The sequence below is a fragment of the Corapipo altera genome, unplaced genomic scaffold (genome assembly GCF_003945725.1).
Source record: "Corapipo altera isolate COAL_440 unplaced genomic scaffold, ASM394572v1 140b, whole genome shotgun sequence".
Classification (NCBI taxonomy): domain Eukaryota; kingdom Metazoa; phylum Chordata; class Aves; order Passeriformes; family Pipridae; genus Corapipo; species Corapipo altera.
In genome coordinates, this window is record NW_020884956.1 from 826,732 (window position 1) to 850,592 (window position 23,861).

Genomic DNA, 23,861 nt, shown 5'->3' on the forward strand with positions numbered 1-23,861 from the left:
TTTACAGGGCCAAACCAAAACTTTTTATTAGCAAACAAGTAAAGACTCGTCATCACTGGTATTGATTTCAGGGAGGGGAGCAGAGGGCTCTGACATTGGCACTTCCACAGAATGGCAACAAGCCGCGTGAACACCCAAAGGCTCCTCCCGGTACGAGTTAGGGCAACATTGGCTTTGTCCATCCACATGGATATGAACATTCACAGGGCTGTCTGGATAACCAGACTCCCACTTTTTTAAGGGTAACCTACATGGCTCTTCACTCAGCGGATGACTTCCACTTAAACTACTGTCCTCTGGGCCAGTCCTCCTGGATGCTGACCCTCCATGGATCGTTTCTGTAACACTTTCAGACAAAGGATCCCTGAAAGCCTTTCCTGAATCCACTTTACTGGGCTGCTTAAGCTCTCTGTCAGAGTCAGCACTTAGGGGTTTATTGGCACGTCCAGCCTCGGGCTCTGCATGTGCTGCTGTGCAAGTGCTGGGTGAGATGCTGGCAGGTGATGGCTCTGTGATTTCAGTCTCTGGCTGCAGGCTGCTACATCCAGCTTCTTGTGGGCCCCTGGCTTGGCCATTTGCCTCTTGCCCAGGTCCTTCTGGGGAAGCTGGGGGACTCTGAGTAGTCCCATCAGCACGGTTGATGATGCCATCCCCCAGTGTAGTCTGTGAGGTGCGGGCAGGTGTGAGGAGGGGGATCTGCCCTCTGCCCCGAGGTCTGTGGAAGAGTCTGTTCCAGAGCCTGCCCAAGCGCCGCCGGGACGAGCTGCGCCTGGACGAGTGGCGCCTCATCTGCCTCCTCATGGCTGTCCGGATGTTCTGCAGCACAGAGGCCTGTAACACAGTTGGAACAAAATATCATTTCACACATACTCCCAAGACTTCCCCTAAATCCCATTCCCCCCACTAATATCTCCACTTGACCAGAATTCTCAGGCTCGATCCCTACGGTTCCTTGGAAAATGTGTGTTTTCTAACAAAAACCAAAGACAGATCTGCCTGTACCAAAGGACTCTCAAAGAACCATAGACTGGTTTGGGTTGGAAGGGACCTTAAAGATAATCTCATTCCAACGTCCCTGCACTAGACCAGGTTGGTCAATGCCCCATCCAGCCTGGCCTTGGACACCTCCAGGGATGGGACATCCACAACTTCTCTCCCTTACAGTGTTCCCTGTGTGAGTTTAAGCTCTACCTGTCTGCCCAGGAAGGTACTTTTCCACTGGAGTAACAAACTACAAGTGTTTTATCACACTAGGAACTGTATCACAGTTGGATAATTCTGACAGGGTACAGGAGTTTTTTGAGAACTCAGCAATTACAGAGAAGAATGATTTAATGGCTTGCCACTGTAATGTATCTGTAAATGGAAAATAATCCCAGAATTTCCCAAAAATACTGCTAGGGACCTTACTTTCTTATCACTTCAAGTACATCCACAACTTCAGCTTGAAAAGCCTTTTTTCTATTTACTTTCTGACCTTTCTCTCTAGTTCATTCTATCTTGATGTGCAGCAAAACAGCATGTGTTTATCTCACTGCTGTTCCCTAGCAAACACATTTAATATGTTCAAAACTACCCACAGCACCAAGCTGTGTAACTGCAGTCCTTCAGCTCCACGTAACACACACACACATTTTCATATTACTTCCATATAATTGGCACAGCCACAACTGAAACACAGATCCAGATTGATTCTGTGTCATTTATACAGTAGTTTGGCTGCTGAAATGTTCGTTGGCACTTGTGTCTGCATACTTGTGATGCATTGTACACAGGGAAATCTTCGACCGGGGGGATGAGTCCTTGTGCAATCAGCTGTCCATAGGAGGGTGGAGCTTCCCGCCGCACGAACTCTGCCTCCAGTCGTGTCATCTGGGTCTCGAATGCTCTGGAAACAGAACCAGAGAGAAAACATGGAAGAGAAGGAACAGTCAGTTTGTCCTGCCTCCCTCGTGTTAATGTGTAAAAGCACTGCCAAGGGGTTTCGTGCTAGCAGCAAAACCACAGACCTTCGACTAAGCTCAATGAAAATCTCATCAGGATGTGAAAATGAACAAGAGAACTCAGAGTACAGGGTATAAGCACCCGTGAATCAAACCAGCAAACTGTCTGGTGCAGCCTCAGGTTGCACTGCGTGGCAGTGAAAGTTTCTTCAGCTGGCCAGTAACTTGTCCAGCAAGGGCCCAAAGGTTATTTGTGAAAAAGACAACACTAAGACCTGGGAACAGTCACACAACAGGGGCAGTTTGCAGCCGCAGGGAGCTTTGGCTGTCCCGTCAGAACAGAGGCACTGAGGAGACGAGGGGACATCCTCCCAACATAGCACAGTGGCTGTTTTCCAGTTCCTTCATCGTGCACATTTGATCAGGGGAGAATGTAAAGCACACTGCTTAACACACAAACAGTGCCAGCAGCAGGGCACAGAGCTGGTGCTCACAAGAGATGGGAACCAGAAAGTCCCTTATGACTCTCTCCCAGAGGGCAGAACTACACCTGCACAAACATCTAACACAGGCAAAGAAACACACCCTGCACATACAACAAGGCACACAGGACCAGGGAAAGGGGCATAGCTTGCACCACGGACTGCTGCCCAGAACAGGCCCCAACACTGCAGACATCACTTTTAGCATAACTAAGGACTAAGGAGGGGAGGGGTTAGAGGTTGTTCAGTTCAGATTCAGTGAAGACTTCACTGTAGTGGTTCAACATTCAGATTTTAGTAGAGGTAAGGAGTTTGTTGCAAGGAGAGGAAGAAGAGGAAATTACTCAAGACAGATTAAGTTAGATACAGATTCTGCCATGCTGCACAATAAATGTGTATTTCTCATCGATCACAGAAGAGCTGACATTCCCCTCACTACTTCTGAGAATCTTAATACTCTTCTCTAAGCCTAATGCATTGACTGCTATTTAGCTGTCAGCAAGTCCTTGGATTTGATTTCACAGTATTTTGCAAATTCTCTGGTTAGCAATCAATTTTTTCCTCTTTTTAAAAAATGGAAAAAACCACCCCAGCTATGGAAGCATCACCAAAGCAAGATGCTTACCTGTATTCCCTGGTCCTCAGAGAATACAATTTAAATGCACAACCCAGCGCTATCACCAGCAGCAAGCCACACACGAGACTCCCAATCAGAGCAGCTGTGATGACCTTCCTGGGAACAATCACCAGGCAGTTGTGTTCATCACTTCCATCCTGGCAGTCCTCTTGGCCATCACAGCGCCAAGTCTCAAAGATGCACAGATTTGTCCCACAGTGGAAGTTTCCTGGCTGGCAAGTAAAGCAGTTTTTTTCATCTGAGCCATCTGGACAGTTCTTCTGGTTGTTACAGCGGTCAAGTATGGAGTAACAAAGCCCACTGTTTCCTTCACAAGGGTATTCGTTCTTCTGGCAGGCAGGGCAGTTCTCCTCATCCTTGCCATTTGGGCAGTGCCACCAGCCATCACAGTGCTGCTTATCCGTGAAACATTCCTCGTCGCTCCCACAGGGGTGCTCCCAAGGGAGGCAATAGCCTTTCACCTGATAGGTGGCATTGAATCCATGGCCGGTGCTCTTGGAGCGGGCGTGGTACGAGACAGTGAGCTGGCCCTTGGACGACTCCACGCTCACCGAGTGCCTGTTGTTGTGGTGGGAAAACGTCTGCATGAGTTTGTCCCCCCTCTCCCCGATGCCATCGTACACCTTCACGTAGTCGCTGTAGCCCAGCTGCAAATCCAGCTGCAGCAGAACGTGCCGGTTGTCCTGCGTGTCCACGTACCACGTGCAGCGAAGGTCCGACCTGCTGTGGTCGGCACGGAAGAAGTCCGGGGAAGCAAAAGAGCCATAAAAATTACCCAGCCTTTTGCCACAGGAAAGATCAGGACAATTGTCTTCGTCCGAGCCGTCGCTGCAGTCCTTGACCGAGTTACACCTCAGCTCGTTCACCAGGCATTTAGTGGAGTGGGCAGCGCTGCACTGGAACGTTCCTGAGGGGCAGATGCTGGAGGGAGGGTCTGTTGGAGGGACAGTGCAGTTCCTCTCGTCCGAGTTATCACCACACTCATCCATGGAATTACATTTCCAAGTACTGGGAATACACTTCCCGTTTGCACAGCGGAATTCATCCGACTGGCACACAGCCTGACCTATCTTTCCTGTGAAAGAGGACAAGAAGAAAGAAGTCAGGATCAAAACTTTTGGAGCTAGCTGATGGAATTTTTTAATGTCTTTTAATGTCACAAGTCAATCAGTCAGGCCAGCACACTTCAGGAACACTGCTTAAAAGCCCAGTGCAAATACTATCAGTGTTACCATGCTAACACTTTATAGTCATCATGACTGGCCCAAGACTCCTGTCAAAAAAAAATAATGCTACCATCTTCAAGTATTGCCAGAGGGAGTATAGGAGAAAGCAAAAAAATTGTAAGATTTTACCTCTAATATAAGAAAGGCGAAATCCCTGAGCCTGTCCTGAGCTTGATGCATCTGAGTGAAAAAATATCCAAACATGGTCCCTTGCAGAGATGAAAGACGGAGGAATGGAAGATCCACACACTTTGTACTCCTCCCTCTTGGAAGATGGGCCGATCATCAACCAGTCTACTGCACACTTCTGAGACTCTTCCAAGTCAAAGTTCTTAAAACTGTTAGGAACAAAAAAAAAATACAAGTTACAGAGAGGCCATGCATCTGGAACAAAGCCAAACAGAGAAAAAACCAACTCCAACAGGTGACTTCCTGTGCCAAGCAGTGCTGACATAAAGACATCACATGCAAAGACAATGAAACATCTACAGTACCTTGAGTATATAGAAACAAAGCACATCCCCCCATTTGGAAAAGCACCCATCTCCCAGGCATAAACATCGTGCCAAGTAGCTTTAAAAGCTGAAAGAGTGATTCCTCTTTTACTCAGTCCTTAAATAAAACTGCTCCGTAAAAGACAGATATGAGGAAAAGCAAAATTCCAGAATACATACATTATACAGAAGATAGATTAATTTCAGCAGTTGTTTCCAACCTTAACAGCTATGAAACTAGGGATGACAGGGGTCACTACTGCCTTGGAAAAAGAATAGTAGGAAGCAGTATAAAGAACCCTAAAGGGTAAAGTACCAGAGACACAAACCCACTCTTCAAGCTATGGACAGGCAGGGAGAGAGCAAGAAGAAAACAGGGGTGGAGATGGAACCTAAAATCTAACACATTTATTTTTTAATTCAAAGACTAAAATATTCCCTTTCTGGGAAGGCAAATGCAGAGCAAACAAGACTATAACCTGTTAACAGTCAAATTTCCAGCCCTTCTGCTGACCAAAGCCCAGTGATTTTTCAGTAGTAGCTTAGTGCAAAGAGGTGCCCTGGTTGTTTGCAGAATGCTGAACACAACCAGATAATACTCCCTTAACTTGTGGCTCAGGAACCACACGTGGTATTTGTGCTCTGATGAAACAGATTGAATTTGCATTCAGTAATCTGTAATGGCAACAGCAGATTGCACAGCAAATCAATAGGAAAGGGCACACAGCTCAGAACACTTAGAAATGAATTTTGGTCCTCTTTCATGTCCCCTTTCAGCTACACAAAATTTACTTGGTGGAAGTTTGTGCCTGCCTCATGCAAACACCTGGACAGAAGTTTCAGAAAGGCTGAAAAGCTGCTGTGAAATACAGATCTCCCTCCACAAAGGACTTCTCACAAACATAAAAGATGAAGTCTTTGAAGAAGATAAATGGAAGGGTAATTTTCTGATATCAGTGTGTATTTATAAAAGGCTGTCAGTGCCTGTCAGATCCTACCCTTTGAAGGTGAAAGGGAAAGAACAGCAACTATATAAACCAGCCGATTTATTTAAGCAGGAGACCCAGCCTACAGCACCTGTAGGTTCTGCCAAGCAGTCCAGCTTAATAACCCTCAAAAAAAATTATCAGCAAGAGAATAAGAAGTGAGGGAGCACTGAAAGTGTTAAGTTAACATGGAAATTAAGAGATGTCCAACAACATAAGTGCAGGTAAGGACAATCCACCCAGAAATACGTCTTTTCTCTTTTCTAACTCTTTTTCTCCCACCACGCTCTATGTGCCTTCCCAGCTGGGAAGAAATATTCCTACAGCACTCAGTTCTTTGCTATAAGCAATCTCATCAAGCTTCTGAAACCAGCATATTTTGCAGGGAAGTTTTAGATGACTGTGCAGTCAGAATGAAAAGATTGAAGTACTCAGCCATGCAAAGATAAACTAAAGAGTATTTCTGTCACAGGTGCTCAGCAAAAAACGTTTTAAATGACCAAGAAAGTGTATGAAAAGCACTGCAGCATGAACAGGAATTATACAGAGCATCAGGGAAACTACAGGCACCCACATCAAGTCTGTTACAGGAGATGTGAGGCAGCATCACTGAGCTACCACATTGGCTTTGCACTCTGAAATCCATTTTGGCACCAGACATCACCGAGAGTTTCTACTTGAAGGATTGTTTGTAGGGATTTTTTGTCATAAAGACATTTTGAAAAAGTGTTAGAAATACCTATCTGCCCAAGAACAAAAGTTTTTAAGAATAGGGAACAGTCATTAAAGAAATGGAAATTCAAAACTTGGAAGGGGGGGTGAGAATGAGTAGAAAAACTTCTGCTTCTGCAATACAAACAAGATCATTTACTAAGTCTTTTGATCTCTTATTTCTGCAATTATTTTAGATGTACCAGGATCAACCTTAAAAATATAAACAAATTGTTCTCCTATCCTACCCAGTTCCCAGCACTTCAACTGGGTTCCACAGCCACTGTTTTCCCCACTCTGCCAAAAAGAGCTACTTTTGTCTATCAAGTAAATAATTCAGCCAGGGCAGAATTTGCCTATATAATAAGCTGTCTGTACCTTACAATAAAATGCATTTCTTTCTAGGAAAAAACAAAACAAAAGGTTTAACACCTTTAAGATTCACAAAGAATATAGAAAAGTCAGCTACAAGCACATGCCTTGCTTTCAAACTCTTTTGCAGATGACAGCAATAGCTGTCGAGTATAATTAATATCTTTTACTTGCACCTTGAAAATTTAGTATTGTACATTACTAATAAACATCTTTTTTTTGGTTTATTATAAAAGGTGTGGAAGAGGAAGAACCTTTAGTCCCACTTTCCAAAGCAGAAGACCAGGCATACAGAGGATAAGTGATTTTCCTGAGTGCCAGTTGTGGGTCTCAAATAGATTCAGAGCAGAATCCCACAGTCCTCCACTAAAAAATCCAAACTTTAGCCACAAAGCCAACAGAGTAGAAGGGTGATGAGGCAGAACAGACTTGCAAGGAAAGTTCTGTTTAACAGATTCATGCTTCTCAGAGATGCACGAGCTACTGAAACAAAATACCTTGGTATTTGAAAAGGGTCAATACAGAATATTCACAAGAACAAGCTCTTTTACAAAACCAAGTATATCTTAATCCCAAGTGCCCAGGAGTTTCAAACACCACTGAATAAACACAATTTCCCTGAAATACATTCTAGATCCAGTGCAAATAGATACCATAGCAGTTATAAAATTTCTTCTTCTAAGGGCAAAAGCAAAGTCAAAGGAATTATGTTCCACCTCACGCAAACTAATCAACAGATATATTTTGAACAAATTTTCCTTTGATTAAGGCACTGTCACTTCACTCCAGCATCCTTTTAAGTTATACTGTCCCCACTAGAAGCAAATTTTTCCTCATTTAAATTGATGGTGATTTTACCCAAGACCAAAAGCATGATATATTTGAATGAGCCCTCACCAAAAAAAGCACTCCTTTGCAAAAAAATACAAAACAACATGAATACATATGTGTGCACTTATAAATACATAGTTACTTCTCACTTTTGTGAAATTTTTCACTTTGTGCATTCGTGACAACGAGGTTTTGTGTCACAAGTTTCTGCCATACTACTCCTGACATTAAGTATATAACTGATTTATTTTAGCTGAGAGTCCTGAATACTGTGCTCAACCTCTGCTACTCCACTTCTTTCATCATCTGTAATTAGATCTAGTGCTGCTGCTGTTACAGTCTTCTGAAGAATAATTTAATTCTGCTACCCACAAAATAGAGCTCAGGGACATTTATTTATTCAGTTGAACTTTCTCAAACTGGAATGCAAATTTTTTCTATCAAAAGGATTAACCCAGTGGTTGAATGAATGATGGTATGCAGTGGAAAGAAGGGACAAAGTCTTGTGCTTGTAGGACTATACAAACAGTCTTTGGAAAAGTACTGAGTTAAGTCTGTGGTTGTTGTTCTTGAGGGAAGGCCCTTTGCATCCAAAAGCTGCATTATTTTTTGTGACTAAAACAAGAAAGAGGATCGAGCCACAGTGAAACAGAGCACTAATGCATAATGTCACCCATACCTCATGCACTGAACTCCAGCCCTTGCACTCCTCAACTACAGCCTGCCCCACCTGCTCCAGACACCCCCCTCCACCCAAGAGCTTCACTTCTCTGCTTTAGCATCCCAACTGGATGATGGAGGGAAGGAGAAGCTGGCTCTGCTCCGTGCCCAGAGCACACAGCCCCAGCTCACAGGGCAGGGAGAGCAAAAGCTCTCCAGCATTGGTATTTCCAGCACTGGAACTGCACCACGAACAAAACACAACACCCACCACAGAACACCCTTCAAAATGCTTTGGCCCTCAGGCTGTTCTCACTGCTGCCTGTGGATCTCCAAAACAATACAGGAAGAGGGAAGGAGATTGGTATACATGACCAAAATTATTGGACCAAGTTTTGCAGCTTTTGCCTCTTCTGAGAAAAGATTCTATTCAAAAGCACTTACTCTAGTTATCTTGCTCTTGGAATGTCTCTTCCACAGCTAATTCCTTTTAAAATCCCCTAGTTTTATATAAAAGTACAAGAATTGTCTAGTAAACACCATCAGTATTTAGACTTTGAGGATCAAAACAACTCAGTGTGAACTGACAAACACAGCACTAAATCTTGTTTTTACTGAATTCTGCAGAAATCAGTAAATCCATCTGATTTTTCTTTCAGTGGTATGATACCGAAAAAAGAGTTACCTCCAACAGGGAGCAGACCTCCAGGAGTTTGCAGAAAATTACAGGGTCAGTCATATATATCAGTTCTTGCCTGTGTACTCATATGAAGTAACAGTAGCCTAAAAAGTCCTATTAACTGACAAGTATTTTATGTTGCTTGAAAAGAACATCATTAAACCAGATTATCATAAACACACATTAACAGTCTGTACATACAATAAAAATGTGCTACCTGCAAAAATTAATGCTTAGCAGAGCTAAGTTTTTTACCCTTTGCACTGAAAGGAATGGTACCACCTAGGAAAAAACCAGTGCTTCCATAAATAATGTAGGGAATTCCCTACACCCCTTATGGCAGTTTAAGCATGAGTGACTAGAGATAAAAGCAAAAAGAAAAAAAACCCATTCTTAATAACTGGAAAAGGGCAAACATGGGATGCAAAATCTGAATGAAAGTAATTAGTAAATAAATGAAAAAGTAAATGTCCAATTTGGCCCTCTAAACTCCTTTTAAAAATTGGAGAATAAACATTATGTAGTAGAGCACAGTCCCAAAATAAAACAGAACTAGCCAATTAAGCAAGAAAAGTTACTTCTATTTGCCAGCTTCTCAGAGCAAGTGCAGACTGTGAACAACTGATGACTTAATTGGCTCATTAAAAATTTCTGCTTAACCACTGAAGCACAAGGATCTGAAAGTCAGGAAAGCTCTATTCTGCTCCCAGCTCCCAAGCACCAGCTAACTGTGTAACCTCAGGCAGGAGACACTGGGCCTGCTTCTTCAAAAGCTGAGCACATGCAACTGAAGTGGCTATTATAACGTTTTTTTCCAATTAATGTCAAGTTCTGAAACCCTGTGAGTTTGGTAAATAGGCTCTGAAACAGCCCCTTTAACCATCCACACAATTACAGACCAGCAAGCCTTTACATGAACTGGTCTCGGTTTTACTCAGAAATTGAGACACAAATCACAGAATCACAGGTTGGAAAAGACCTCTGAGATCACTGAGTCCAACCTGTGACCCAACCCCCCCTTGTCACCCAGCCCATGGCACTGATGCCACATCCAGTCTGTCCTTAAACACCTCCAGGGATGGGGACTGTACCCCCTCCCTGGGCAGCCCATTCCAATGGCTGAGCACTCTCTCTGTAAAGAACTTTCTAATGTCCAACCTAAACCTCCCCTGGTGCAGCTGGAGCCTGTGCCCTCTTGTCCAACTGCTGGTTGCCTGGGAGAAGAGACAGACCCACACCTGGCTCCACCCTCCTATCAGGTACCTGACAATTCCTTCTTCCAAAACCAATGTCATGCATCACTGAAGAGAAAGCCAATGAAGGTGATTCCCCCACCTCAATTAATAAGAGACAACTTGAGTGGTTCACTAAGCAGATTGCTTTTCAATACTCTCATCTGGAATTCTGAGCATGGGGAAGATTTTACTCTCAGTCCCATAAATTCCAATAATAAAATAACAAACTTATACTCTGCTTGCATCAGGGTTTATTACAACCATCAGGTAACAGCAACTGCCAAACAAAAATTATTTTGATCTTTTTCTCAGATATGAGGAAACATACACCTATAAAGCCTGCAAAGGATGCTACAAAGGCAGTTACTGCATATGACATCTTTATCTGATCTTACAGGATTTTATGTAGTCCTCCATGAAAACAAACATAAAAATAAAGAAAACAGGTGGGAAAAATCAACTCGTTTCCAGAACAATAACTAAAAGACTGATTACCTGAATTTAAAGAGACACAACATAGCCCTGGAAAACAGTGGCTACAGACTTGTTCCCAGGTGTCAACAGAACCATTCCATCAGACACACAAACTTGGAAGAAAGGACTGAAATGTGTGTAACTAATAGAGAGGTATAAACATAAAGAACATAGATTTCCTGTTCGTGGGAAATCTCCCTCAAGGATGTCTAAAAAGTAAACTATAAAGCAAAACAATAAGCATGGAAATGAGAGGATAGGAAGAAAATCAATACACCCACATGGAAGGTAGGCATTAAGACAAAGCTGCTAAAGGACATGCCCACAGGAGCCAGCACCTTACATCCACAGAGAGATCTGGGCACTGTTCTACTGAAAGCTGTTGAATAAATAGGTTTATAAAAAATGACCACCGACTGCAAATGGTTTAGAAATTAAAAATACTTTCAATTGCAATTTTATCCCTTAATGACTCCTGCTGTATCTCATTATATATAGATATATCCCTTATATAACACTGCTGTCTTACTGTCAATAAGAACTCAAGATCAAAGGAAATGCATTCAGCCTAACACAAGACAAAGGAGATGGGTTTTTTTGGAACCTTTCAAAATCCATATGTTAGTGTAGGAACTGTGTTTGATTTTCCTAGGAAAATTCAAAAAGCTGTTCTTATGTATGGCCTTACCAACACCCTGTTAGGACAAGAAGCACATCCAGCTACTCAGAGGAAAGAATGTTTGTATCTGAACCCTCTCAGCTTGCCTATGTCATGTTAGCCTGGGTAAGTCAGCTGCTTCTTTCATGTCCTTGGCATCACAAGGGCTACAGCCTTGTAAAGAAACCCTCAGATGCTGCAACATTTTGAATTTCAGACACTGCAGTGAGTCACCCCAAGTACATTTATAGTCAGAAACGTAACACCACAACACTACTCCCTGGGATGTAAACACAAAGCTCCCATTGTTTGCATGTGCAGAGGAGGGCAGGACATGGATGTGTATTCAGTGACAGAAAACAAACCCATTAAGGAGAAATCTTTCAAATCATATTGCTGTGCACACGTCTCAACTGGATACACATCACTACCAGTTTCTGCACCTCACTTTCCTTTATTTCCTTAGCCTCTGCTACACTCACACTTGCAGAAGAGAGCCCTAATTCTAACTGGGAGCTCTGAGATGCTTTCACAGCACAAACTTCAGCATCATTCTCCAGAGCCAAGTCCTGTGTCTCATTTGTATGCTTTCTCAGAGTTTCCCACAATCTCTGCTTTGAAACAAATTCCCCAAGCCCAATACAATGTAATGGGGTTTAAAAGCCTGTTTCTATTTATGGATCTCAAATGCTGGCAGGTACCTACTTCATTACTTTTGATGAGTAGTTCCTATTTTGAACTACGGATGGTGGAGCCCTCCTATTATTCCATCTGTGGCAGATTTGTTTTTAATTGCTGAGCATCTGCAGTTGAAGAGGTTTGCAGTCCTTTTAAGCAGCTGAGCAAAGAATGAGCAGATGGTGTCAAATACAACAGTACTAAAAACAAAAAAAAAAAAACCTCTCCTAGGGTTTGGGCTTTTTTTTAAGCAAGAAATTCTTGGTTTGAGGATTCAACAATTAGCCCAGAGAAATTAAGTAAATTCACAGTATGCTCATATTATAGCCTAAACATTCGTAACAAACCATTTGTAGTATATTTTAGTCTTTATTGAATAGCATTTTTCCAGAATTGAGCTAAAATTGTGCCACAAATGCTATTATTTAATTTGTTAGAAATATATATTAAGCACAAAAGCAAGTGTCTTTTGGTTAACAAGTAACAATAAACAATAAGTATCTTTGACTATTTATTAAATATAGCACCATTTCAAGATGTTAGAGAAAAAGCCATTTTTGCTGTAAGAATTTTATATATCCCACTGGGGCTGTTCTAGGTTTTATAGCCTTCACCTACTCCTACTTATAAGTGATGAAGAGAAAGGGGGCTATTTAATGTGAGTAAATATATCACTGTTTCCCACCCCCTCATCTATCAGAGGTACATGAAGTCGCACACGGGCATTGTGAAGATGAATATATTAAAAGCCTACAGGTGACTTGTATAATAATGGCTGTCAGGAGTAGCCTACAGAAACAAGACACAGTGAAACATTTCTAAATGAGAGAGGTGCCCAACCTGTAATCATGTTCCAGTGTTATCAACTTTGACCACCCAGCAGCTCTGACAGACAACCTCACGCTGGTATAGCAGGTAAGAACTCACATTTTCTTCCATTTCAGCAAAGCAACTCCTTACCTCCACAGAATATCAAGCCATACCTAATTGTTATCATGTCTCCATGATCTCCTTGAATGTACCAGCTGCAGTTTATGGCTGGAGGATAGTTCAAAGGCCAAGAAGGACTATAGATGACTCCTCGTCTCTCTGTGTGCTGTTCCAGTTCTCCACTGCAAGCAGCTGTTAATAAGGGGGGAAAATAATATTGTTAATGCTTTGCCTAATCAACAACTCACATCAGCTAAAAGAGCTTTCATCAGTTTTTGGGGATTGCAGGCAAATGAGAGTCAACACTTTTATCCTCTCACTGCTTTCTTCCCTGCCCTGGTTTTTAATTAAGACACCCGCAGCAAGTGTAGGCAACACAACCTGCACTTCAATGCAGGACTAATCAATAACCCTGTGTGAATCTACCAAAGGCTACAATCAATATTACTGCACGATCTGCCAAGAGGCTGTAATACAGAAAGCCTTCTTACCAGCTCCTCAAAGCCTGGGTAGGTCACCCAGCAGCTGAAGGAGATTCATATTCATTGTAAAGTAGCTAGAAGCTCATTTTGTTGTAACATGTTCCTGGACATGTTGTTTATTCTTCTATCCATATGACAGACCTGAAGAGTTTGTAATGGTTAAAAAAATACCACCCCCCCCCCCAAAAAAGTAAACTGGACTCTGATGTCAAATGTTTATACTGAACATAACTAAAGTACTTTAAATTCCTTCTGAACTCACATAGATGGGAGAAATTTTCCAGACAGGGAGAGGAGCAAACAGGGCTAAATAAAGCTCAGTATTTTCAAAGCACTTTTAGTTCTTCCTATGGAAAACAGCAGGTTACATCAAATACTTATAATTTGTAATTAAGCAATTCGAAAATGAAAGTGAAATGTTCTAAGGAAAATTTGGAAAGCTGTTCTGATGGGAAAACATCAGGCTACAAGAGGGGAAATTCTCTGTAATGCAATAGCTATTCTTAACATTCTTCAAAACTATTTTTTAGACTATTTTTAAAACAAATTACTATCTAGAGCATGACTTGTGGACTGCAGCCAGATATTCCAGTTTTTGACAGAAGCTTACATTCTTGCAGCTGAAAAAGGTAGCAAGATAAAAAAAAGGTTGCCTGCACTTTCAGATTCCTCATACACAAACACCCCCAAATAAACTGCCTTATAAATGACAGGTTTGCAGCACTGCTTGAAATCCAGCCACATAAAGACATCATTTTCAATTCCCAGCTGGGGTCAGATTTAGCTGCACTGGAGGGATGGAGGGAAGGAGTGCCTGCAAAGCTGCCTGGCTGCAGTCAGGTGGTAGGGCTGCCTGCAGAGCTCCTGCCTGGCGCTGGGGCTGGGCTGCAGCACGTCCCCCCCAGGAAACCCGGGCCTGGCACTGCCCTGTTTGTTCACAGCAAGCCCTTTGCAAGTGAGAACCACAGGAATATAAAAAGCGTGAGGCAACTTACCTGAGGCAAAACATTTTAAAAAAAGCCATTATTTTTATTCTCTGAGTAGGGCATTCCACTGAAATATATATGCATATAATTCCTACTAGTTTCAAAGGCCACGAAAGCATACAGACTACATAAATACACAAAAACATCTATTTTCCAAACAAACATTTTGCAGTAACGCAGTTACAAAAACAAGAACATTTTTGTTGTCACAGAGAGGCTCCACTCTAGGTGCAGGAAAACACTAAAATGCAGATGCAAGTACAGAATTATAAAAGCAAATGTAAGATCCACAAGATTTGTCGACTGTAGTTCTCAGCGTGTTTAGGTCTAGAAATGTGCTCCTCCAAATACTTGTTACTGCATCAACATATCACAGCAGCAAAAGAGGACCTAGAGAACCACATCAAGGAGCTTGAAAGGGCCGCATTTCCTCACTGCCAGGTTACTAAAACTCCAAAATGGGAAGGAAACAGGATGCACAAAGCAAAATAGCAAACACACCAGACAGCACTAGCCAGAGCTTCCAGCAACAGCTCTGCAAATATTTCTGTTGCCCTTGGACCAAATACTGTTCTGAGTTAATATCCCTTATCCATAGTAAATGCACTAGAACAGAATCACAATTGCACAAAGCCTATTTTAGTTCCATTCTGAGGAGGTGCCATTGAATGGTGGTTCCACATGAGCACCTCCATTGATGCACTCATCAGTGCAGTTAAGCACAGCTATTATTCTCCCAAATACTTGTTTCTTTAGGAAGTAATTACAAAGATCGTGAACAATAGTTATCTGAAGTATCCCAGGTTTTTTTGAAGTAACACTGAAGTAGCATTTTTTCTTTTGCAATAACGTCCAGTTTCCTAATGCGTCAGCAGAGGAACTGCTGTAACATCCCACTTCAGGTTTTCAGCAAAGAACACTTTTTCTTATATAGCACTGCACATCTGACACAAATGTGGGGCGTGGAAAGAACCAGCACGAAGAGAAACAGATTTTTCCTTTCAACAGAAGAACTGTGGCTGTGAAAATCTCCAGACACAGCACGGTGAGGGCTGCACTGACACTATATGCCATTTTGGGCAGGTCATCTGACAGTGGCTATTGTTGCCCAAGGCTTTACCCCTCTGATACACAACAAGCATTTCAAACTTGCCCCACTCAAAATCAAAAGGACAACTGCTTTGCTCTTGTGAAGGGTCCTGATTTGAATGGACCACTAATCTGAATTCATATTGCCAACATTTAATTACACTATTTTAAGGATATGTCCACAGTTCCCTAAACCTGTTGGAGCAAACTGGGGACACACACCCCCCCCACCTCCCAAAACCAGTACAGCATTTACCCAAACCTTACTTAATTGCCTTGCTTTTGATGCTTTTCTTTTCCCATCAGTGCTCATTACTATGGGATTTGCAAATATCAGTTGACCTCCTTCCTAACCAGTCACCTGCTTCCCTACTCCTTGTGCACTGGCAAGGTGAAGTACCCAAGTGCTGCTTTCAGAGGCTCTTCTCTCACCTACATCAATTTTGTAAGATATTTATGTACTAAACACGGCCTTCAGTGCTGGCAACAAAACGGTAAAACCACACCAGGGCACAATTTTATACTCTTGGAGCTTCAGTATCAATAAAAGGGCCCCACTTCCCTCCTCAGCCCCTGGCCATGAAGTCTGCAGAATCACACACAAGCCCAAGTACTGTGTTATTAAACTGGGCTTAAGCATGACAGTGTGATTCCTTAAAGAAAACAAACAAAATCCTGTTCAAATTGCCAAGACATCCAAAGGAAAGGGAAGTTCCTAAATAGAAAGGCACAGTCCTGGATTCTGAAGGTCTTATCATCAGTGACAACACACAAGAATAGCAGTGATAACACTTTTTCAACCATTGTTCTGTGTCCTTCTGCAGCCTCTCTGCAAAATCCTGGAAGAAAAGTGAACCCCCAATTTACTAAAAGCTCCAAACTGCCAAGTTTTCCACACTTAGCATTACTGAAGAAACAGAAAATAATACCAACCTCTGGACTGGCAAACCAACTCACTAAAAATCTTACTGAGATGGTATTTTTAGAGAAAAGATAAATTCTGGGGACAGACAATAATAAATCTTTCATAAATTTAAAAGAAAACAAAACAACAAAACAAAAACCAACCAACCAAAAAAATCCCAAACTTGAAATAAATGCCAGAAGAGATTTGAGTTCAGAGAGTTTCTGTCAAGCAGGTATAAATCTTATGGAGGCTCTTTCTGTAATAATCAAATGGATTTCTTCCACTGTGAACAGCAGTAGGTTCCCTCTCCAGTTAAATATGGCACAAATACATGCAATAAAGTTTCCAAAAGTTTTACATTAATAATACTACTCCTATTTTTGCAAGAGCACCTGTAACTAAACAGACACCGATCTTCACCAAAGGACAGTGCTGTGCAGGAATAAATTTTCAGATAATCCCAGCAGAAAACAAAACCTGCAGCTTCACACTTCTGCCATGCCCCAGGGTCTGTCCCAGCCTCAGGGGACACATCCCAACCATCTGCTCCGGGATAAAAGATGGTTTGCACCTGCCACAAGGAACCTACTCTGGAAAGCAAATGCTTGGCAATATACATTTCCTCAAGTAGCTGCCTTGGAGTCAGCACGAAACTCTCCCCAGGTTCTCAAAAGGCTCTCCCAAGGAGGGCTTGCACACATGGTTTAATGTAGGTCCCTTATTCCTGTGGAAAAAGAGGACTTCAGGCTCCACTGTACATTGCTCAGTCTCCAGCTGGCTGCTCCTGCCCCTGATCAGAACCAGTGAAGGCACAGTCCAAGGGTTCACCTCACTGAGCTGACAAAGTCTGAGCTCACACTGCTGGATCAACAGGCTGAAGCAGCTCCCTGTGAGCCCAGGGAATGGGGGCTCTGGGACAGCACTGCTCCCAGGCAGCAGCAGCTTGCCTGGCTCAGAGGCATTGAGTACTTACAACCTCTAAACACAGCCGAGATGGTGCCTCCACCTGCCTTCTCCAGAACTCACCATTTCTGCTGTTATTTGCTTTCTGAGAAGAAACTGCATGACAGCTTATCACAGAGCCCAACTCTGCAATAAGCTGCTTTGTCAGGACGTGTTTAGGTCAGCAAACATTCCTCCCAACTTTTATCTGGGCTCCTCAGGAACATCTCCTGGCGAGACAATCCCTGGCAACTTACAACTGTACCATCCTAACCTGCCATCCTCCAATGCACAGGTGAGAGAAGCCACACGTGGGTCACACCACTGCAGTGACCTTTCATGATCATTTTTGTCCCCAGCTCCAGTTAAACTGCCAGGAGACAAGGTAACTGCAAACTGTAAGAAGACAAGAAAGCACAAAGGCTACAGTACTCTGAGGTTTTCAGCATACTGGAAAGAATAAAAGCCAGATGTTACAACTCTGTTTCTAGCAAAAAAAATCAGCATCAGAAAGCAGCAGAGCCAACTGGATGAAGTATTACATATTTCAGGCCAAGGCAGCATCACCAGTCCAGGCCAGCCACTGTATAATTACTTAGTTTACACGTTGTAAACTCATACATCACACAGCCAACAGATGCCAAACTCCATCAAAAGCCAAAGAACCATTCAGACAGAACAGACTATGACACAGATGACACTCTGCATTTTTTCCAATGCAAGAATGGAAAATACTGTGTGGCAAACAACACATGTCCTACATGGCTCATCCACACTTCCTCTAAGCTAAATTTAAGGAAGTTACCTAATCATAAAATCATTACCTTCTGATTTAAACCTTCTTAATTGATCTACCTCCTTAGAATTATTTTTATGTTTCCCCATATCCTTTCCAACTATTCCCCTTATTTGGCTTTTTTAATTTAAGTTGCAGCCTCTTTGGGCACAAAGTGAGCCTACACAAGTGATTGTGGATTGACAGGCAGAAGAGGGCCCTTATCACTAAGGGGACCCTGATTGCAGTGTTCCCATAATGTCAGTAAGTCACAGAACTGTCACAGAGAAGGAAATTACACCAGGTGCTGCAATTCTGGTTGAATTTCCAAGTCAACATTCATAAGACTTTTTCAATATTCTTGTTTTAGCTCCCCCAGGAATGGGCCACTATCCCTGGCTTGATATTCCCAGACACATGTTCTAAACACAGTTTTCCCCTGAACATATCAGCATGTACCACTCTTTTCTAGCACAGTGACACTGCTGGAGTCTACAACCCCAAGAAGACCTAAAAGTCCTAAACTTCCTAAATTGTCATTGTTAGTCTCTCTCAAACAAAGGTCATGCTGAAAGATCTCTTTGTGTGGGGAAGAGACAGTAACAACTCAAAAGAACAGTAAACACAAATAGGAAAGGAATGCCTTACCTAGTGAGGTAACAGCACTTTCGATTTTCCCAGTCAGGAAGAGATTCACTGTGTAAAGACAGAAAAACAATGTTCAGACAGGTTCCAGTGGCACAGGGTGGCAGTCAGTAGTTAACCATTCCTAGGAGTTTGCTGGGTTGTTAACAGAAATGCATAGCAGTTTTCCAACAAAACTCTGCTCATCTACACAAGCAAATCATGTAATCAACTATTATCCTTCATTGTAGCTAAAACAAAGTCAACACACAATGTTAGGTTAGTATCTGTCAAACATGCTAGGAAAGAAACAACTGCCAATCTCTTCTAAACGTCTTCAGTGGGATTTTTTTTCACTGAGGGAGACAAGAACAATTCCACTGAAACATTCATTATCACAGCTAGTGACTTTACCTGCTTAACTGCTGGAAAATAACTAATGCCATTATTATCTTCAAATACATCTCCCCTGAACAAAGCGAAGTTTGTTCCTCTCAGGTAAATGTCACCTTAAAAATCAACTGCTAAAGCTAACATGATTGCCTTGACTAAGTTAAAGCAATGAAGCTTTCAAAAAGCTCTACTGGTACAATCAAAACAGGATGAGGCAGTACTCGCAACACATACCCGACTTGCAAATTAATTTCCAAAGATTCCTCACTTACTCAAAAGCCTCCCTCCACGGTTTATACCACTAGAGTGACCTGGTAAGAGTAGTTATTGCCAAAAAAACATTTGTCCTGTGTGATTCTGACTCCAGAGGTCAGCATTAACATGTAGTTCCATATTAGTTTCCCCATACATTCCTTAACGTACTTCTCTAACAATTACATCGTGTTCCACTAATTGCTCTCATTTCAATAGTAATCTGTGCTCTACAAAGAGAGCCTATTAATAAAGTAACAAATATTTAAAAGAATTAGAAAGGTTTAGAAGGTTACCAGAAGACTTAATTGACAACATCCCAGTCCAAGCACTCACTCTGGCTTTATTTTGTATGTGTTAAGTCCTAAATATTTTAACAGTCGATCCCTTTGCAAGCATTTAGTAAAAATCAACAACAGAAGAGAGGAGGAGAAGCTGTCTGTGTTCCCAACAGTCACTTCGGAAGCAGATGACAATTAACACTATTTATGCCTCAGAGTGGGGCCCCCATTGTTTGCTCCACTGTCCAAACACATCACAAAACAATGAGCCTTGCCCCACCACCTTCTGGAATAACTTACACCAGCACAAGAGGAAGAAAAGTACGGACCTCTAAAGAGGTGGAAATAAAAAAAGCTAAAAATGATCCCTTAGCTTGCCAGTTCTGGTTTTCAGTTTGTGGTGGGTTTGAACTACCACCACACTGCAGCAGTCCAGGTGCCTACAGCTGTCCTCCCCTGACTTACACCTGGCTGTCCACAGCCTGGATTTTCTCCTTCCTGAAGCCAGAGCTTTTTGCAGACAGCGATTTTGGGAGGTGCACAAACTGCTACGGACCTCAGGCTGAGGCCAGGCCCAGCAGAACAGAATGATTGGTGTTACTTGTCACAGAAGCCTTCGGGGCTCTGCCACAGGGGCAAGGACAGCAACCCCTCCCTCCTTCTACGTGGTCATGGTCCTAAGAGCTTTCAGGAACACACAGAGGAGGGCAACTAAATGGCAGCACACGTGTGCTATGGCCTGAGAAGAAACACCTGAGCCACAGATTTGTGTTTAAAGCATTAACGTGACGTTCAGAGGACCTTAACAGCACCGATTTTATGACATAATTAATGCCCATAACATTTGTTCTCTGACAATGACGATGTAATTATTTCCTGTGTTTCACAGCACTAGGTCAGGAAGCCTACCTAGGAGCAGCACTGCCATCCTGCCCCAGGAAACAGCAGGGCTCTGCTAACTCCTGCTCTGTGGAGCAGCACATCCGTTTGTGACAAGCCCTGGATCACAGCAACAACAGCAGCACAACATTTCCTCACATGGTTTTAAAGCACGGCTATTCTGGTAACCATAGCAATACAGTCATAAGGACTGAGAAGAAATTAATCAGTGATTAAGACACAAAATTATATTCATGAGAATTAAAATGTCTTGCTCCAAAGAAAGTACACGAATATACTCTGCATAACCATTATCACCACAAGTGACAGGAGTGTCTGAAGGTACATTGTACAGAAAAGTCCGGGTCTGTACCATCCTGCAGTCTTTCTTCATGTTTTATACCTGAATCCTCCCAAAAACCATAAGAGGACATGGGCTCTGAAGCAGAGGTTCCCTGGCACAGCTGATGAGGGGCCCTTATGCCCTTTGAACGGAAATACGTAGGATAAAGACATGGGGTATGACAAAGTGGAGTTACCCTACTCAGAGCTGTGTTACTGGGGACTGGGAAACAGAGAGCCCTAGTTTACCACCAGAAACACAGTTATAGGTAGCTCTGCACACCAGACCTGGCAGATACCTAAAAAGGACAAGCCCAAAAAAATACTCTTTTACCTCTGCAAACACAAAACTTCTATTGGCTGAGTTGCAAGTTCTTTGCTCTCATTTTCAAACCCTTTCATACTAAGAAGTCAGCAGTCAAGAACAGTTCTCTACATTTTAAATCAGGCACCTTCCCCAGCTACTGAATAAGCTTACAGTTTGCAGTATGTGTTTTGCTCACTCTCAGTCTCACTCTAGACCATCAAATCAAACCACAAGAGCACTGTAAACCAGCATTTTCTGAAGCACTCAGCTCTCAAAACTGTCAAAGGCTCAAAAGAAAGAACAGCCATTCCCTGCTGGTTTTCTTGTCTCTTGTCAAAACAAGACCCTGTCAAAATAAAAACAGGTGAGAGACTAAGTTGTATTGGAAAGTTTTATAAATGCTCTTTTTCTTAACTGTTGGGAAGCTATGGGAAAGTCAGAAAAAAACCCAGAAGTGGTTCAGTTGGTTTGAACTCCCTGTAGGAAACTTCCTGTGCCAATCATTTGGATTGCTAAGTAATTCTCAGGGTGAGGTTTTCAGATGGGAAAGAGGTTTGTTTGGATCGAAAGGGAAAATTTACATCTTGGCACCTCCGAACCAAACGACAGCTACCAGGCTTTTCCCACAGCCAGAAGGACAGACATCAGCTTTGCTGATCTGATTCCTTCCTGTGAAGGAAACTTTCTATGTCCTCCAGAATTTCTCAAGAATGATAAACAAAATGGCTTCACAACAGAAGAGTTGAAACAAACCCAACTCCAGCCTCGGGAGCAGCAGTTTACAGACAAGGTCACGCAGCAATGGTCGGTGGCAGTGCGTGGATACAGACACCAAACACACACACACAGGGAAACAAAAAGTAAAAGAACGGCAACAAGCAAGAACCAAAAACAAACATGAAAGGAAAGGACACACAAGTAGGAAGTAAAAAACAAAAATAGTTAAAGTAGCAGCATCATATTCTTATGGGTTCACTGAAGCAGAATACCTTACAAGCTTCCCACCTCTCATGTTTCTCAACTTCCACTACTGTCAGTTGTGCAAGGAATAGGAATAAAACATTCCAGCTGAAAAGAAGAGCCAGACAGTGAAATTCTAGAAGTCATAGAAAGCAGAAATCTACTAAACTTTCAGCCTAGCATCACCCACATCTAACTACAAGAAGTGTTCTCATTTCAACTCTGGAGTTTACATAATCTTTTATTATCTTATTAGTCATTTTAATAAGAACTGTGCTACTTCTGTTAAATAACAAAAGCTTTAACAAAGGTCTGACCGAGCAACAAAAACCAAACCAAAACAAAAACCCACAAAACAACACCCAGAAAAACCCAAGAAATTTGGTGGAAATTTGGTGGAAATTTGTATCTTTTTCTAATTTTAAATAAACAATGTAGCAGACATTATCCTCACACTGTGCACATCTCTGAAATCCCTTTAAGAGTCTTCAAAAAAAAAAAGTACTAGCTACAAAGGATGTTGAAACTGTTTTGGAATTTTGCTAGCTTTTAACATCGTACTTATGCTAATTAAAATAGATAGATTTGAAGTAACCAGAGCAACTTTTAAACTTCAACTTCCTACATTTCTCTAGGCAAGCACTGATGTTACGGAAACACTTCTACAAAAAGAGAACAAGCAGCCTGGCCACGGATATACCCACTTCTGATCGTTTATGTAACAAATAGTAACTGCCTCTGAGGATTATTAAAAATGAACTCTAATCCACGTTATGAGCAAGTAGATGTGGGTTTAGCACATTCTGGATGAAGGAGCTACGCCAGCTTGGCCTGTAAGTGTGAGGAGGGCTCGGTGCAGCCCCAGCTGACCCACCAGAACCCTCGGGCAGGGCTCAGGAAGGGGGCAGCTTTAATAACTCCTAATTTCTCGGTGTCCCTGTCAACACACGCGGGGCCTGTCTCGTTGCAGTCAGAGGTGCCAGCGCTCCTCCCCGACGAAAAACATCCCCCGACAGACCGGGCTGACAGACTGGGAACCAGCATCGCGCTGCCATAACTTAACACCTGCTGCGAGGCAGCGCGGAGAGCATCGCTCCGAGCAGGAGGAGGGCGGCGAGCAGAACATGGCAGGGACACGGAAGGGGAGAAAGTGTTTCTCCAGAGCAGCGCCGGGCAGTCCCTCGGCGAGCCCCGCAGGGACTCACGGCCCGGGGAGCCACAGGCATCAACTTTGTTGGGGTTTTTTTTAGCGCCGTGCGGGGTTACGGCAGCGGCTCCGGAGCCAAGGGCAGGGCGCTGGGCTCCGCAGCGCCGGGGCTGCCCCAGGGACCCGGAGCGGAGCGAGGGAGGGGGCTCCGCCGTGCCGTGCCCGGGCACTGCCCGAGGGCAGGAGGGGCCCCGCAGCCCCCCGGGGTGCCCGGACCTGCCCCGGCGGCGGGAGCGGCCGGGCCGCGCTGCCTCCCTCCCTCCGTCCCTCACTCACCCAGGCAGATGGCGGTGAGCGGCGCCAGCGCGCCCTGCCGGAGCTCCGCGGCCGCTGCCTTCTCCATGGCGGGTCGCCGCCGCCTGCCCTTCAGCGCGGGGGGGAGCGCGGCGGCTCCGCGCCCGCCGGGCCGGGATCACGCCGAGCCGCGGGCGGCCCCCGG

The 23,861-nt window shown here is 43.3% G+C and overlaps 1 protein-coding gene across 3 annotated transcripts; it reads right to left on the reverse strand.

Moving 5' to 3' along the window:
- Positions 1-23,798, reverse strand: LRP3 (LDL receptor related protein 3). 3 transcript variants are annotated; one of them, XM_027663729.1, is made up of 8 exons: positions 23,699-23,729; positions 22,261-22,323; positions 18,826-18,873; positions 13,050-13,188; positions 4,418-4,626; positions 3,051-4,137; positions 1,756-1,888; positions 1-831 (listed from the first exon to the last, which is right to left on the reverse strand). In XM_027663729.1, exons 2-8 carry the CDS (start codon positions 22,265-22,267, stop codon positions 28-30), a joined length of 2,427 nt encoding a protein of 808 aa, XP_027519530.1. In that variant the 5' UTR covers positions 22,268-22,323; positions 23,699-23,729; the 3' UTR covers positions 1-27. The 3 variants fall into 3 exon arrangements, with proteins under 3 accessions (XP_027519530.1, XP_027519529.1, XP_027519531.1); XM_027663728.1 differs by lacking the exon at positions 22,261-22,323 and having other exon boundaries at positions 23,699-23,798; XM_027663730.1 differs by lacking the exon at positions 23,699-23,729 and having other exon boundaries at positions 22,245-22,323.
- Between the last annotated feature and the right edge of the window lie 63 nt (positions 23,799-23,861).